General features: G+C 38.1%; 1 protein-coding gene across 1 annotated transcript in view; it reads left to right on the top strand.

Annotated features, from left to right (window-relative positions):
• Positions 1–16,808, top strand: part of DCHS2 (dachsous cadherin-related 2) — a 226,007-nt gene extending 209,199 nt beyond the window's left edge. Inside the window, exons 17-20 of the mRNA XM_077844431.1 lie at positions 5,210–5,340; positions 7,226–7,512; positions 8,385–8,517; positions 10,670–16,808. Coding sequence (XP_077700557.1) covers positions 5,210–5,340; positions 7,226–7,512; positions 8,385–8,517; positions 10,670–13,290 — 3,172 coding nt within the window. The 3' untranslated portion in view covers positions 13,291–16,808. The remainder of the gene's footprint in view (positions 1–5,209; positions 5,341–7,225; positions 7,513–8,384; positions 8,518–10,669) is intronic.
• The last annotated feature ends 322 nt before the right edge of the window (positions 16,809–17,130 follow it).

Here is a 17,130-nt window from a genome sequence, read left to right as displayed (position 1 = left end):
TCTTATGTTATATACTTTAAACTTACACAGTGGTGTATGCCAATTATACCCTGGTAAAATTGTAAACAAATTTATGATGGTCTGAAAAACAAAACAAAACAAAACCAACAACAAAAAAGAGACTGGTAGGTAGCAGGCAAGTTTTAAGGGTCTCTATATCCCATGTAATGGAAATTGTACTTGATTCGATAGGCCATATAGAAGTATAAGCAGTTGGGTGCATGCTCAGATCTTTATTTTTAAAAGACATCTGGTAACAGATGAATTGCAAGATAGGGAACCAGCATCAGACAGATTAGTTAAACTAGACAATGACTGTGAAGAGTCTACTAATGAGGATGAAGCAATGGGCATGGTAGAAGAGAACATACTTACTAATTAACTCAGGTACAGAAGTCATAGGAACATGGCCAATAGTTGGATTTATTCAACAAGGAAAGAGATAGAAAATGATTCTGAAGTTTCCTCATAGGAAAGGCAGGAATTGGAATTGGGGTTGGAATGGGGATTGGGATTGGGATTTTTCTGGGCATTTTGAATTTGAAGGGCTAGTGCAAAACAAAAGTTAAGACATTCCTTAGGCAATTAAAATACTGATCTGGAACCTGGGAAAGGGGTTTCCATCTAAGATTTAGATTTAAGATTCATTTAGGAAAAATATGTAAAATGGAATTACCTAGGGAAAGTCTGCAAAATGAGAATTTGGAAGATTATCACTACTTGAGGATCAAGCATACAAACAGAAGTCAGCAGAATAGATTCAGGGAATAAGAGGAACAGAACCTGGAAAAGATGGTCATGGAAACCACAGGGAGAGGTTAGACTACATTTAAAAAAAAGTTTCAAAATGTGTTTGGGTTAGAATCAGCTAAAAAGAAATATTCCTCATTTTAAGGAGTTTAAGGAGATGTTATATATATATATAGGTATATATTTATTTCCACAAGCTTTCTTGATCTTTCTGCTTTTCCATAGCATCTTGTTCTTGTTTCATGCCTGTATTATCTTCTGGTAGCTCTCCAAGAACATTAATTAGAATTTTTTTTTTTATATTTTCTTTTGTTCTTTCAAGATCTCTGGTTCTTTGGGGTTTATTTCTTTTCCTTGTCTGTTCTACACTCTTTTTTTCATGTTGGAGAATTTCTGTAACTAATGATCCGTGGTTCTGAGTGAGGCCACAGCAAAGTCATTAGAGTCTCTGAGTAGGCTGGCACAGCTTATGACCAGCACACTTCACTTTCAGATGAACCAGAGAGGAAGTTGACTACTTTGCAGAATGACATACAAATAGAGAGGCTTCCTTTTTTCCTTTGGGAAGGACTTTTATTGCTCCAAGGATAGTCCTTTTATGTTCAAATTAAATAATACTGAGTATAAAAATTAGGCATTCTTTTGCCTGGGAGTAAAGAGCAATGGGCAAAGGATTAATTGTTCTGTATTTTGAGTTTAAAGTAATCTTCAAGTTATTTTTAACTCAATATCTCACCCTACCCCTTGTCATGTCTTGTGTCTCTCATTGGTTATGTGGGGACAAATCTGTTCCCCACTCATCCTTATCTCCCTTCAATATATTTCAATCTGTGGTTTCCTCTTACCCACTTGTCTATAACCACTCCCAAATCTGCTTGCATTTTCCAGAAATTTTTTGAGACTTTTTACCACCTCTACCCACCAATATCTTCTTCCATTTTGTTTTAGCCTTATGGACAAATACCTTATTTTCAATTCTTCTGCTACCATTACCATAGAATCTTAGGAGGAAGAAAAGATAAAACCTGTGTAGATATAACTGAAGTCACAGCTCTTCTTTTCATAGATGTTTCTGATGTTGGCTGATATTTTTGTTTTTCTGAGAATTTCAGAAGAAACCTGCAATTCTTGGTAGACATTTAAGATACTGTTGAGACAATATTTTGAAAAATCACCTACCACCTTCAGTATTTGTTAAGGCAATAGGGAAGGATACTTCTTGCTCAAGGTCCCATCTAAAGTTTAACACGATAAAAGAAGCTTCCTGTGGTTGGTTGAATAGGAGAAATATGCTCTGAATTAGAATGGGCTGGTTCTAAATCTGCTCAGTTTCATTTTTAATCTCTGCTGATGTACTAATCAGAGCAGCATTCTGAAAGCCAGAGCCAGTTGGACTGGTTACAACCAATAATTTTACAAAGACTGCCAAGGAGCCATCAGAGAAAACTTGAGGTCTCCCAGAAGTTACATGTAGAATCTTGGTGGGTCTGCCTTCATAGTTTCTCATCTGTTCTCCAAGCTACTGAGGAACTGTTTACTCATTTTTATATTTTGAAACTGAATTGTATGTTTTCCTCCATATCAAAGATTCTAGTTTTTTTTTAAGTTGACATAGGCATTATATAAAACCCCTGATATTGTAACATTGTAAAAATAAGGGTGGATGCAACTCTAGTAGAACTGACAGAGCCATAACTTTGATATCTTGGCTGAGCTTTTAATATGACACTAAGGACGGGCAGGCAGCAAAGGCAGAGAACATTATGATTTGTTTATTTTTAGTAAAAATTTTCCATATGTACCTGACTTAGGTTCATGCTAACAAAACAAACTTTCCAGATGGAATGATTCCTAAGCTCCAGAAGTGTGAAATTCAAGTAGTCGTTTTACTAATGTAGCAGCTCTGGTAGTGTAGAAGGCAGCCTGTGTGCGTCATGAACAGTAGATAGACAGTGATTATTTGCTATTAAGTAGAATTTATTTTTTTAATATTTATTTATTTGAGAAAGAGAGAGAGAGAGGAAGAGAGGACAAGCAGGAAGCAGGGGGAGGGGCAGAAGGAGAGGGAAAAGTAGGCTCCCCCTCAGCAGGGAGCCTGGTTGTGGGCCTTGATCCCAGGACCTTGGGATCATGACCTGAGCCAAAGGCAGATGCTTCACTGAATGAGCCACTCAGACACCCCTATGTGGGATTTAAACCAAGGAAGAGTTAATGCTTATTTTACATGTAAGATTGGAAAGACAGAACACTTACTCAGGTAAGCTAAGGGAAAAGAAAGTAGAATGTGTCGACTTCCAAGACTCAGTTTCTTAAAAGCTAGTATCAATCACGGACTAAGACTAGCATCACTTCTGAGATAAAGATTGTCTTCTGATTGATAACTCACATCACTACTCAGCTACCCTCCTGGAATTCATAGTGTTTAGAGGGGAGTGAAAAACTAATGATTATACATTAGGGCATAATATATGCACAGTAAGAGAGGCATGTTGAAAATGTATAGTGGACCTCAGTTAGTAGAGCACAGGCTTTCCAGTCAACCAAGACCTGGGCCTGAATCCTGGCTCTGTCATATAATACACTCATAATCTTAGACAAGTCTTGAGAAAACAGCCCTCAACATATGTTTTAAAAAAATCAAGTAGAATAGCTCACATGCCCTCAAGAAACTTATAGGAGAGGCAGATAATCAATGCGTAAAAACAAAGGGTGATGACTGCTCTGTTAGAAAAAAGTACAGGGTGCTGTGGGATAGAGAAAGAGGCATCCAAATCAGACCAGTGGTCAGGGAAAGCTTCCCAGAGATGTGAGCTTTGAAAGATCAAGAGGGTGGGTAGTACAGGGACAGGAATTCCAGGCAGAAGCCAAGTCAGAAGAGGTCATGTGTATGTATGTGTTCAAGGCCCGGACTACCTCTGGCAGACATGGAGAGCCAAGGAAAAGTTTTCAATAGAGAAGTCAGATTTTCAGTTTAGGATGTTAGATGGAACTGTTGAATTGCAGTGTGTGGGATTGACAGGGGCAGTAGGAAGATTGGTCAACAAACAAGTACTATAGGTGGGAAAGGATATAATGAATATAGAACATTCCAGGTAAAGATGATGCAGGGATGAGGCTACAGAGACCAACTTGCCTTGGTTTGCTCAGGGCTGTCCTGGTTTTATTTATTAAAAAACAAAACAAAACAAAACAAAACAAACCCTGAAAGTCCCATGTCCCAGGAAACCTTCAGTCCTGGGCAAAGCATGATGGTTGATCAGCCTGCCTGAGGCTCTGAAGGTAGGACTCAAGTGGTTGGGAAAACTGATCCAAGTGATATTCAGGAGGTAAAATCTGTAAGGCTCATAATTAGTTGGATATTGGAAGGTTGGTGACAGAAATGGAAAAGTTGAAGATACTAAGAAGGTTTCTAATTTAGTTACTGAAGATAGGTGTACCATCTTCCAAGAGAGAGGAAATCATTGCGTGTAAATTATTTCAGATCATGGACTTTCCCTCCTACTCTATAGTTGTAGCCAATCATGCATTTTTGTGTGTGTATTAATCATGCTGCATCCTCTCTTAATTCTATAATTGCTATCAGTTTTGAATTTGGATCTAAAATAATATCAACAGGGATCCCTGGTGGCACAGCAGTTTGGCGCCTGCCCGGGATCGAATCCCACGTCGGGCTCCCGGTGCATGGAGCCTGCTTCTCCCTCTGCCTATGTCTCTGCCTCTCTCTCTCTCTCTCTGTATGACTATCATAAATAAATAAAAATTTAAAAAAATTAAAAAATAAAATAAAATAAAATAAAATAAAATAATATCAACACGAAGCAATCTCTTAATGGCTCTATCTTGTGTTGTTACAGTAAAATGTAAATATGTAGCAATATCCAGGCCATGCATGGTAAGGTGGAGGTAATCTTCTTATCCAAAGACTGGATATTGGGGGATCCCTGGGTGGCGCAGCGGTTTGGCGCCTGCCTTTGGCCCAGGGCGCGATCCTGGAGACCCGGGATCGAATCCCATGTCGGGCTCCTGGTGCATGGAGCCTGCTTCTCCCTCTGCCTATGTCTCTGCCTCTCTCTCTCTCTCTCTGTGACTATCATAAAAAAAAAAAAAAAAAAAAAAAAAAGACTGGATATTGCTGTTTGTATTTTTTAGGTTGTTCTTGGTAGGAATGGATTAAATTCTACAGTCTGTCTTCAGAAATGGCTCATTGGTTTTAAATGCCACATGACTTCTGGTGGCTTGCTGGATTTGATGCTCTAAATGCATCAAAAATAAATAAATTTCAGGCTCCCGTTCTGATGAAATAAATTTTCAAATGATGCTGTTTAGAAAAAGCCAGGGGGAGAAATAAAAGTAGCTAGTTAGCTCACTTTTAAGTTTTCAACTAGATATTTAGTATTTATGTTGTTTTTGTAATTCTCTGGAAAATGGATTACATGCCTTGATTCTTTTCCCAAACCAGCTTGATTGTGCAAGCCACAGATAAAGGGATACCCAGGCTTTCTGGTACAAGTGTGATCAAGATACAGGTGACTGATATAAATGACAATGCCCCGGCTTTTCTCCCCTCCGAAGCAGTGGAAATTGCAGAAAGTAAGTGTGCCAATATGGAATCGTGGGTGTAACTTGTGTAATATCAGCTACCAGCCAGGCGTTTTAAGAAACACAAGTACTAATCCTCAAGAACCTCGCAACATGGACAGCTTCTGTCTTCATTTTACAGAATGGAGAATGGATGGCCAAAGTTAAATATCAAATGTCAAAGACATTAAATGTTGAAGCTGGGATTTGCCTTTAAGTCATCAGGAGGCCAGCCAGTTCCCCAGGCTCGAACTGCCATTGCACACATTGTTCTTTGTGTGCAGATAGTTCCCAAAAAACAAATCTACTCCATGAAGAAGCATACTTTGTTAGCTCTGATGATCATTCCAAAGCTCCTCTGAGAAGAAGCAATGTCCATAGACTGGTAATTTTGTCAGTCTTGGCAGTATACGAATCACAGGTCATAAATGAAGGGCTGCTCATTGCACAAAGTCATCACTTTCCTCTAGTGTAAACTAAAGTTCAGCATTTACAGAAAAATTTTACCACATTAATGGTAGAAGTAGAAAATACAAAATTTTACATAATATGCTAATTAATCCTAACAGTTTGGGTCCCTGGCTTCTATGACTCCATAGTCTGCAATCCCACAGTTATCCATGGTCAGTGGCCATACTGGTAAATCCAAGCCAACTCTTTCTTTTTTTTTTTTTTTTCCAAGCCAACTCTTTATCACTGAAATTGCAAAAAGTGCTGGCCTCCCTCTTGCCTCCCTCCTTTCACTATTAATATCCAACTTATTCCTAAGATGTCTCTATTTTAGGATTGTTTTAGGATGTTTAGCTTCCAAACAAATTACCACTCACAGAGGGATATATTTGTAGATGCATAGGGATACCCACAAATACTCTGAAATATTCTACAAAGAAAAGATTCTCCAGTTCTTGCTTCTCACCCATTTGATATACTTCCATTTGCTTTGCTTTTACCAAAGGTAGTATTCTTAAGGATGTGTATTAGCATCAAAATGCAGCAATGTGCCCATTATCAGCACATCACAAGAACAAACGGCAAAAAATCAAAACATATACTGAATAGGGTAAGGAGTGGTTGATGCACATCCAGAATGTTCAAACCCGAAATATGAAAATTACCTATGTCTCATATACAGGGGAACTATTCTGAGTATCTTTCTACCTGTACCATACTTGTCAGCTTAAAAATCAGGTCCCTTTTATGACAGTTTGGACTAAAGAACACATGTAGCATGTTTGATAGACATTTAGCATGCTATCTATTTTGTGGATTTTTTTTTTTTTTTGGTAATATGAGAGATTTGCTCTTATCACTGCCACGATACATACTTTGTCTTTCCATAGTCTGGATAATTTTGAGAGTCAGATTTTTAAGAGAAGGAAGCATTATATATGCCTCTCCATAAGCAATAATTTTACAAAAATAAGTACAAGGAACCAAGTATTTCTAAGTTGGTATACCAATATTGTCATTTAAATCTTGTTTACGTTTCAAAACTGTATGCTTTGTATTATTGTTTTGAGTAATAACCTTCTTCCCACCCATATTCCCCATGAATATGTGATTTTAATACAGAAACTATGTAGGATAAATAAGTGGCTGAGAATGTTCCTTCGTCCTGGAATGGTGTTGCACGCATATGATAAAAAAAATGCAATATAAAAATCGAATATACTTTACCTCCTCAATTCCCTACTCACTGGTAAATTTTCACTTTATTGGGCTCATAAATTCTTCAGAGTTTTTGTTCAGCTCGTAATGAGCTTTGTATGAGAAATCATGCCAAGAAACAGAAAATCATGTTGGACTTAAAGTTAAAATGTTTGGATTGAACTATTAAAGAAAAGTATTTCAAAGGATGGATTTTAATGGAGGCTGACATTGGTCATGACTATTGCAGATTCTCTGCCTGGTGTAGTTGTGACTCAGATATCAGTTCATGATGTGGATTTGAATCCAACTTTCATCTTCAATTTCGCCAAAGAGAGTAATCTTGGGACCAAGTTTGCTATCGATCGGAACACTGGAGCGGTGGTGCTAGTGGAAACATTGGATTTTGAAGAAGCTACCGAATATGAGCTGTTCATCCAAATTTCTGATACTGTGCATGACACAGAGGGAACGCTCATTGTCCGTGTGGTGGACGTCAATGATAACCCACCAGTATTTTCTCAAGATTCTTACCAGGTAAAGAGCTTAATAAGGAGATACTGAAACCATAGGCAAAGTCGAAAAGAATAGGGAATAATGTAAGCCTACCACTGTTGACAGACTGATTCAGACAGGCAGTATTCACAGGTTTCAATGACTTAGTTGAGGCTGAAGGTTGTATATTCAATATCATGGAAGCTCTGGTAAGTACCTATGGAGCTAAATAGCTCATTCAAGTCAATTTCTTAGCTGCATATAGCATCTTTTTTTTTTTTTAATTTGTAGGGATTGGAATCCAGTTATTCATAACAATCAGAACTGGCCTAATATTTGCAAAGGTACCAGATAATACAGTGGTTTGGATTATCACCGATTAATTTGGGAAAACTCTTTTTTTCTTAGCCATATCTTTGGAATATACTGATGAACCTTTTGCAGAAACCAATCATGAACAAAACTGTGAAGTGGAAATTTATTTTTTTACACCTTAGTATATGTTTATAGAAGTAAAGACAATAACAGCATTCAGCTAAGTACTTGGAAATGGGCTTCAGGACTTCTGAATGTAGCAAATGCATGGTTTAAGCAGAAATACAGTAGGGAAACTAACCTAAATAACGATTTCTGTCTGAAATACTGCGTTAGTGGATTTATTAACTATCCTCTACCAGGCAGAAATAATTTAGATGGATTTTTTATAATAAAAATCAAAACTCAATGAAATGTTTTTAATCTTGTTTTTCTGAATTCTGAGACTTCGAAACAATGTTCTTAATATATCAACTCTATAAATTAACATGTGTATTTTCCATAAGCAAAATGAATATAATGATTTTGCTTTCTGGTCCTGTTCATGAAAATATCTCTAGCCTGTAAGCACAAGACTCATTTCTTTCTGTTTCCTTCAGGTCACTGTTCCCGAATGGGCGCCTGCGGGGTACTCAGTGCTGACCGTGGCAGCCACAGACATAGAAAGCAATGAGAACATTTCTTACAGAATCCTTTCCTCTTCTAAAGAATTTTCAATTGATCCAATGAATGGTGAGTTATTTAATGTGGTTGTAGTGTTCATAGGTTTGAGTTACAGGGTAGAAGCTTGAAATAATCTTTTCCAAATGCTCCTCAAATGTTTCCACCTCACTCCCTGATATTATAGATGCCACCCTTCTTATTTCTCTTCACATCAAATGCCGTGGTAGCAAATCCTGGTGTTCCTTCTCTACTACTACATCTCAGTGGCTGGAAAGCAAAAGGAATTGATTATATGCTGGCAAATGCACAGAACTTCAGAGACCCCAATGTAGTAAACACCCAGTTCATCAGCCCAACCCAGGACAGTTTAGGTATTTGTCTCAGCCCTCAACAAGCATCAAAATAAAGTTGAAGGGATTCATTTACTACTGAGGATTTCAGGTTACAAGAGTGTGGGAACTTTTCTTCCAAGCCGAGTACATTGAGTTTAATAATAGCATAATACATTCAATAAGGACAAAAAAATGAAAAAGGAAAATTATTTGAGCATCTGTACCCAGAAAAACTGTTGTAGTATTCCAGTTTATTTGATGCCTTCCAAGGCTCTTTATATTTTTATCAGAAATCAAGTCATTTGTGGTCATGAAATGCATTCAAGCAAGTGATTTTAGATTAGAACTGTTAAGAATTGTATAGAGAAAGCATGGGTAAATGGGAAAACAATGGGTAAATAGGAAAAAATAAATTTGATACGATATTATGATTAGCAAAACATTGTCCCTAACAGAGCACACTCTAGAGTAAAGAACAGGGCCTGGGACATGTTACTCTGTGTGTTCCTCATCTCCACACACCCATTATTTCATAAGTGAGAAGTGATTTAAAAATTGACCTCAGGATGATGGATGGTAAGTAGACTTACTGTGGGGACCACTTTGTACTATATACAGATATTGAATCATTAGGTTGTACACCTGAAACTAGCAGAATGTTACACGTTAGTTATATCTCATTAAAAAACATTAACCTCAGGATTGCCCCCAAGAAGAATTTAATCACAAAATACCAGTGTGAGGCCCATGGAGTGGTTCACCAGGGAGAAGTAGGTCATAGGTCATGCTGCCACACAACCTGCGGGTGGATGCTACTATATGGATATAAACATGTTAGAAATTTGGCTTTTCTTTTCTCCTCTCTTTTTTAGGGGGTGGGTGGTAGGGGATGCACAGTGCTGAGATGACATCAACTGCTATCCTGGCCACAGCACATCACAGTGTAAGGTCGTCTCTCTGAGCACTTAATCCTAGCAACACTTTTGCTTGACATGTGTTATCAACAAGCTTTGCAATGAGATATTGATTAGAATGTATTAAAACATTAAGTGGGGGCGCTTTGGTGGCTCAGTCACTACAGAGTCAAACTCTTAATTTCAGCTCAGGTCATGTTCTCAGGGTCGTGAGATTGAGCCCAACATTGGGCTCCATGCTCAGTGTGGAGTCTGCTTGAGATTCTCACCTTCCTTCCCTGCCCCCACTTGCTCTGTCTCTCCCCCACCTCAAAATAAATAAATCTTTAAAAAAACATTTAAATGCTATCAGATCAATTTAGTTCACGGTGAGACTCTACTTACATATTTCTATCTTAAAAATAATAAAATGTGTGAAATGTATCTCATCACTAAGAAAGAAATCTACTTGCTGAATTAGCGAAGAGCTTTAGGAAAGACACCTCCATAATTAAGCAATAGTTGCAACTCAACATTATCATATATACTACCCTCATTTGACTAGAATGAATGTCAGTCTGTGTTTCCAGAATCAATATCTTTATACCAGAATGTCTTTGTACAAACATGTGTCTATGGGTAGCAGAATGAGATATACATTTTTTAAATAACAATGCATTTTTTTTTTAAAAAATGGTAATAGGACAGCTTATTATACAAAAAAAAATTAAGAGACATGTGTGGCAAAGTCATCTTCAAATGGCACGTGTATTTAATAGAGTGAATGCCGGGAATATTACTTCTGGATCTTAAGTGTTACCAAAGTATAATTATGGTAATTTAAAATTTCTAATTGTAGTTACTCTTGGTTGTAACTTAAATAACAAATCTAGCAAATAACTAAATACATTAGTACATATTTGATGAATATTTGCTGACAACTGGGTCCTGAAATTTTAATTTCACAGGGTTGAAATGCTATGTCTTGTTTTTCAGGCACAATATTTGCTATCAATCCTATATTACTTCTGGATAAAAAGTCAACAGTTCAGTTTCTTGTTGAAGCCAGTGATGGTGGAATTCCTGACCTGAGGGCTCTTGCCTTAGTAGAGATAGAAATACAGGATGTGAACAACTATGCCCCTGAGTTTACGGTAGAATATTATAATCTCAGTTTAAGGGAAGATGCTCAAGTTGGAGGCACGCTTGTCACATTTTCAACCATTGACCATGACTGGACCCGTGAAAACACACATGTTGATTATTCCATCATCAGTGGTAATCCGCAGAACAATTTCCATGTGGAAACTAGTTTTCTTCCTTCAGAATATCCTTCTAAGCAAGTTGGTTACCTGGTGTTGCTCCACAGTCTGGATAGAGAAGCAGCTTCCTGTCATAAGCTCGTCATTCTGGCATCTGACCACGGCTTCCCTCCATTGAGCTCCACAGCCACTGTGGCAATAGAAGTCCTTGATGTCAATGATAACCCTCCGAAATTCAGCAGTCTGAAATACCATGCCCACGTCAAGGAAAGTACCCCTCTAGGGAGTCACATCACTGCGGTCTCTGCAGATGACCGTGATGTGGGTTCACACGCAGAAATCATCTACCACATAATCTCTGGAAATGAGAAGGGGCATTTTCACTTGGAAGAAAACACTGGAGTTCTTTATCTGATTGCACCTCTGGATTATGAAGAAACGACAAAATTCACTTTAACGGTGCAAGCCTCAGATGAAGAAAAGAAGCATTTTTCCTTTGCAGTTGTGTTTATCAATGTCCTGGATGATAATGACCATGCACCTCAGTTTATGTTCTCAAGTTTAAATTGTGTTGTTCCTGAAAATGTGCCTGTTTTCTCCACCGTATGTTCCGTGAATGCTTTGGATTTTGATGCAGGTCCTTATGGAGAACTGACCTATTCTGTGTTATCACCCTGTTCCATCACTCAGGGGATACCTCGTGATCATGATCCCTTCCTCATTGACCCCTTAACAGGGGAGATTCACACGCAGCAAATCCTTGACTATGAAAGTGACAATAAATACTGCCTGACAATTCAGGCAAAAGACAAGGGTGACTCAACAGCCTCTCTAATGGTTTGGCTGGATATTGAAGGAGTAGATGAGTTTGAACCCATCTTTACTCAAGATCAATATTTTTTCAACCTTCCAGAGAAGAATAAAGTGAGACAGCTGATTGGCAGGGTGGAAGCATCAGATGCAGACGCTGGTCTGGATGGAGTTGTTCTGTACTCTTTGGAAACCCCATCTCCTTTCTTTTTGGTAAACAGAACTAATGGACATATCTATTCGACTGGGGCACCTCCTCTAGTCAGAAGTCAGTTCCGTGAACAAGACATCATTGAAATGAAGATAATCGCTCATAGCCCCAAACCAGACTCCAGGTTTACCTTGTGTACTGTGTTTGTGAACGTGTCCTCTTTCTCGGAAGGACGAGCCTCAGAGGTATCAGGCCACAGCTTTTCAATCAGCCTCACGGTCTCCTTTGTAGTGTTTCTGATGCTCATCTTCATTCTAATTGTGTTGATTGTAAGACACAAACAAAAGGACACACCAAATAATTATGAAGAAAAGAAAACATCGTCATCCTTAGATATCAGTTTGAGACTGACCACAGATGGCAGCATGCTCAAGCCCTTCCAGAAGACTAATGAGGGCGGTAATGAGGCAGTGCCCACAGACTCCCTGCCAGAGTGGCTGAGCCTAATGAGTATCATGGAGAAAGACATGGTGAATCTGTACAGGCACTCAAACTCTAGTGGCCACTGTTCTGTGGAAGGAGAAACTGCAGAAGATAAGGAAATCCAGAGGATAAATGAGCATCCTTACAGAAAGGAGGCTGGCTCAGCTCTGAGCGACCGGGAGTCCAGGGTCCCAGACTCTGGAATCCCTAGGGACTCAGACCAGCTCTCCTGCTTGTCTGGAGAAACCGATGTGATGGTCACTGCTGAAATAGTAGGAACCAGCCATGCATTTGAGGAAGAAGAAAGAGAAAGCTGTGACACAACCTATGTCCAAAATAATGTGTTACCCCAGACTCTAAAGAAGAGAGAGAGAAAAGAGAGCATCCAGGCCGATGTCAGGAGAGAGTCCGTCTTTATTTCAGATGATCAGGAGGCAAGATGCACGGCTCTTTCCACCCAGAGAACCTCTAATCACAATTCGAGAGGCAACTACCACTGGAATTATCTCCTCAGCTGGGAACCCAAGTTCCAACCTCTCGCCTCGGTATTTAACGACATTGCAAAACTAAAGGACGAACATGTACATACACCTGGCATTCCTAAAGAGAAGTCTTTGGTTTTCCCACCACCTTTGATTACAGCAGTAGCCCAGCCTGGGATTAAAGCAGTTCCACCAAGAATGCCAGCCAGAACCCCGGGCCAAGTGCTTCACAAATACCCACATTCCCCACTTCCCTACCATCTCAGTTCTCTGCCCGAAGCCGTGGCTCCCAGCTTCTCTCCACCGCTCTTCCTGTTGACCCCACAGACCCCTGCCTTGACCCCACTGTCGTCACGTGGGGAATCCCCAGGAGCCCGTCTGAGTGGTACGTGCCATGGACTTAAAGCAGAAGATGAAGTTCAAATCTAATATGATTGTGATGCCAAGCACCCCCTCACCATTGGTCGTGAATGGTTGAGCAAGACCTCCTTAAGCTCACTCCTCAAGATCGGTTAAGGAGCAGTGGGGGTTTTCACAATCTGCTCATTTAAGCCTCTCAAATTTCTTCCAGCCTTAATGAGAAGTTACCCCCTCTTTTAGCCTTTATGTTTTGCTCTCAGGACTCAGATTTGTATATAGAAGTAGTGTATATTCTCTCATATCTGGTTTTCTGTAGAACTCAACCTCCAAAGGAAAACAATGAGCTAGACCGGCTGCCAAAATGCTTATGTGGAAATAAATGAAAAATAAGTATTGTGCAGTCCGGCCATAGTACTGCTGATTATGCCACCATATCTAAAATAAGTGAGTAAAGACTGAGTAAGGAATGAGTGTAGGACAGAAAATAATGGAGAGGGAAAGTGGGGAAGGATAAACGTAAATGTTAAAATGAAGTGATTTTCTGTAGATCTGATATGTTTAGAGATATATTTCTCTCCTTTCCCCATATGCCACAGTTAGGGAGTTTTGCCATAATTTGAATTTTAATATGATGTCTTTCAGAAATCTAATGAGAAATTAAGAATGAAATTTGTCATAACTGTGCCAAATAAGAAAATTATTCCTGATTAAATGAACCAGAGATGCATGTCCTTGATAGAGGGCCAGGAATGTTAGAAGCAATAAGTATATGGTTGACTGCCACCCGAGACATATTTGCGTGGCCTTCTTTACAAACAGAATGATGATTTTTTTTTTCCAGTGCTCTGTCTTATAACATGATTCAGGTACAGACATTAAATTTTAAAGATTAATTTGTAAATAGTTCCTCATTTTATTTTCTTCTAGATACAGTAACTTTGGGTGTGAAATAATTTATCCTTTCAATGTCACTTTCAAAAGTTGGCCTAGATAAAATTATGTTATTAGCTAATAAAAGATTCATAGAGTAATTTACCAATATATTTTTAAATGAAGATTTTTTATATAAATATTTGTACTATAAAAGTTAAGAATGGATGTTGGAAGTCTCTTCCATTTGTTCATACTCACCTTTAGCTTTAACTGTCATGAGATGGAGCAACCTGGCAACATGGCTAAAATAATTGTTCTGTACAGCTACTGTTTCAGATGTATAGTGGTATCGTATGGTGCTTGCATATAATGTTATATAGCCTTCTCTCTGGTGAGCCTGAGAATCCAACAAAGATTCTTATCCCTTCCAGGAAAGCAGAGCACATGCTGCTGCTGATGGCCCGGAAGTCATCAATGGTAGGCAACATGGCCAGGCTTTGGGATAAGAATTTAGGATTCTAATGTCAAGTCTAGAAGGCATCTGATATGGTTTTCTTAATACTTAGTGTGAGCTTCTGCTGTAGAAATCTTTCCTTTGGGTTGTTTGTTTGTTTGTTTGTTTGTTTCCAATAGGCTTCATCTGTAAACTTATGTGAGATACCTAATTTCTCTTAACTAGAAAACATGGAAGATGCCATGTTTGACATCTGGTTTTGTAGATAAATAATCCTAAGGCTTCCTATACTGATTTTATTAATTATATATCTGCTGGTTCTTAGATTGGAAACAAGTATATAAAACCACATCAGAAATTATATGAAATATAAAGGCTTTTGGACGAGCCTAGAATCCTAGGGAAAGTCATTTAGTTATGGAACACTTAAATATTAAAGGATGGATGCATGTCTCTCTTTTTCTTCATGGCATGCAGAGAAGAAGATTTCATGGTTTTCCTTAAAAAATGAATCATTTCAGTGTTCTAATATTTATTCTCTCTTTGACTTCCTTCAAAAAGTTACTTTGAGCATACAAAAAAAAAAACTATACTCTTTTTTTTCCTAATTATATATGGAAATTCTGTTTTGCAACAGATTTATTTCTAGGAACCAAAAACATTTTGTTGTTTTTAATTAAACAGGTTCTTCACTGACTTATGTTTTAAAGAGAGTCATCCATCTAATTCCTCCCTGAGTTATTGGCCTGAGATTTATTACCCATTCTGGACATATTTCTACCTTTTTCTAGACATGTAATAAAAACAGAAGACATGAAGTATTTAGAGCTATTCCTTACCAATACCTGGTGGATTTTTAATTGACGACTTTATTATACTGTATCCAGTGCCACACCACCACCAAATAAGTGCTGCTAGTTTAACAAACTGAAACTATGAGCACACTGGCTAAATGTTTGCAATAAATCATATGTCGGCCCTTTCAACTAGAGTGCTTTTTTCCTAAGTAAACAATATAATTTGTATAGTTTTCCTTCAAGTTTAATATTAACTTGCCTCATATGTTCTGTGTTACTTTGCTGATCGACACACCGGCTTTAGCACTCTGGAGGGGGTACAGGACTTGTTAGTGGAAAATCATATTAAGCCCCAAATTCATAAGCTATAAAATAAAAGACAGTTGTCTCTTGCGGAATTTTGGCTGCCTGAAATTCTGGACTTTCTTGTTGGCAGCCTTAAAAATACTGGTGTAAATCAGTACCAAATGGATATCAAAATTCCATGTCCTAGTAGTAATCATTGAATTGGCTTCCAAAACAGATTCCTGGGCAAAGAAAGGGAAAAAAAATGCTGTATCTTTAGGGATTTGGTCCTTTAACTATTCTTTATGAATACTAAAATGTCCTATAAACTACTGGCTGCCTGCATATACAAATACCTAGTCTGTGATAGCTGTCCACTTGAGACAGGAGCTGTGCTTCTCAGCACCTCCACCCTCAGGTTCAGAGCCCTCCTTGCTGTGTTTTCCAGAAGTTATAGGGATGAAAATTTATCATTGATTTTCAAACTATTTCCATCAAACATACGTTTCGTTATTCTTTTGCCGTTTTACACATACCTTAACTTAAAAAAAAAACCCACAAAACATAATTAAAAGGATCTAAGACAATGATCCACTTCAAAGCAACAAGGTACATGGAGTGGTTACAGTTAGTGGATTTTCACATGATATTACAGATAAACGCTTTGGGTTTGTCTTCAACAGTATGTTTCAGTTGAACTTCAAAGACTGTAATACCATCTGTTTGGTCATAGCTGAAGAGAGTTAGGAAGGAAAATCATTCTTTCCAAGAGTATACCAAGATCAGTGAAACTGTAGAAGCTTTGCTTATGACCAAAATGGTGCATCCAGCATGAGTCACTGAGGTAGGTTTCACCCTTTATAAAGATGGAGGGAAGGCTGGAAGAGGAAATAGAAGAGTAAATCTGAAAAGGAATAATTTAGGGCACAGGTAGAGAAATGTAAGAAGGCCAAAGGTTAGGACTTGTAAAAACTATTTTGAAGTGTAAAGATTTTGCTGAGTCATTTGTCTTTCATAGGTTCATCTTGTGAAGGAATCTTTTTTTAAAATGTCTTTTCTCCTTCTTTCTGTTCCTTTCACGGATCTCCCTTCATTGTCTGAAAATTTAGGCTTTTTGAATTGTGAACCTAAAGCTATGTGACAATGACCTAGAATACATTCTACCATGAAACAGTGAATTTGTTGTGGTTTTTGTTTTTGAGTTTTAGGATGTGTGTGTGTGTGTATGTGTGTGTGTGAATTACAGACTAAAAAATTCAGAATGATTCACTCCACATAACTTTGGCATTGAGAGTGACACATTTTTAGTAGGTGATTTTACACATATACCAAGTAATGGATCATTTAAAAAACAGTTGGGACAGAATATAGAGTTTTAGTACCTAGTCTTTTTTTTCTGGTAGCTCATCCCTTTTAAAAATTAGGGCTTGCCTAAAAAACAATGAGTTGTGATTTATATTAAAATATCACATTTCATATAACTTTTAAGCCACAGTATAA

The sequence above is a fragment of the Canis aureus genome, chromosome 13 (assembly GCF_053574225.1).
Source record: "Canis aureus isolate CA01 chromosome 13, VMU_Caureus_v.1.0, whole genome shotgun sequence".
Lineage (NCBI taxonomy): Eukaryota > Metazoa > Chordata > Mammalia > Carnivora > Canidae > Canis > Canis aureus.
Note: the sequence above shows the minus strand (reverse complement) of the source record. Positions and strands in the feature narration are given on the sequence as shown.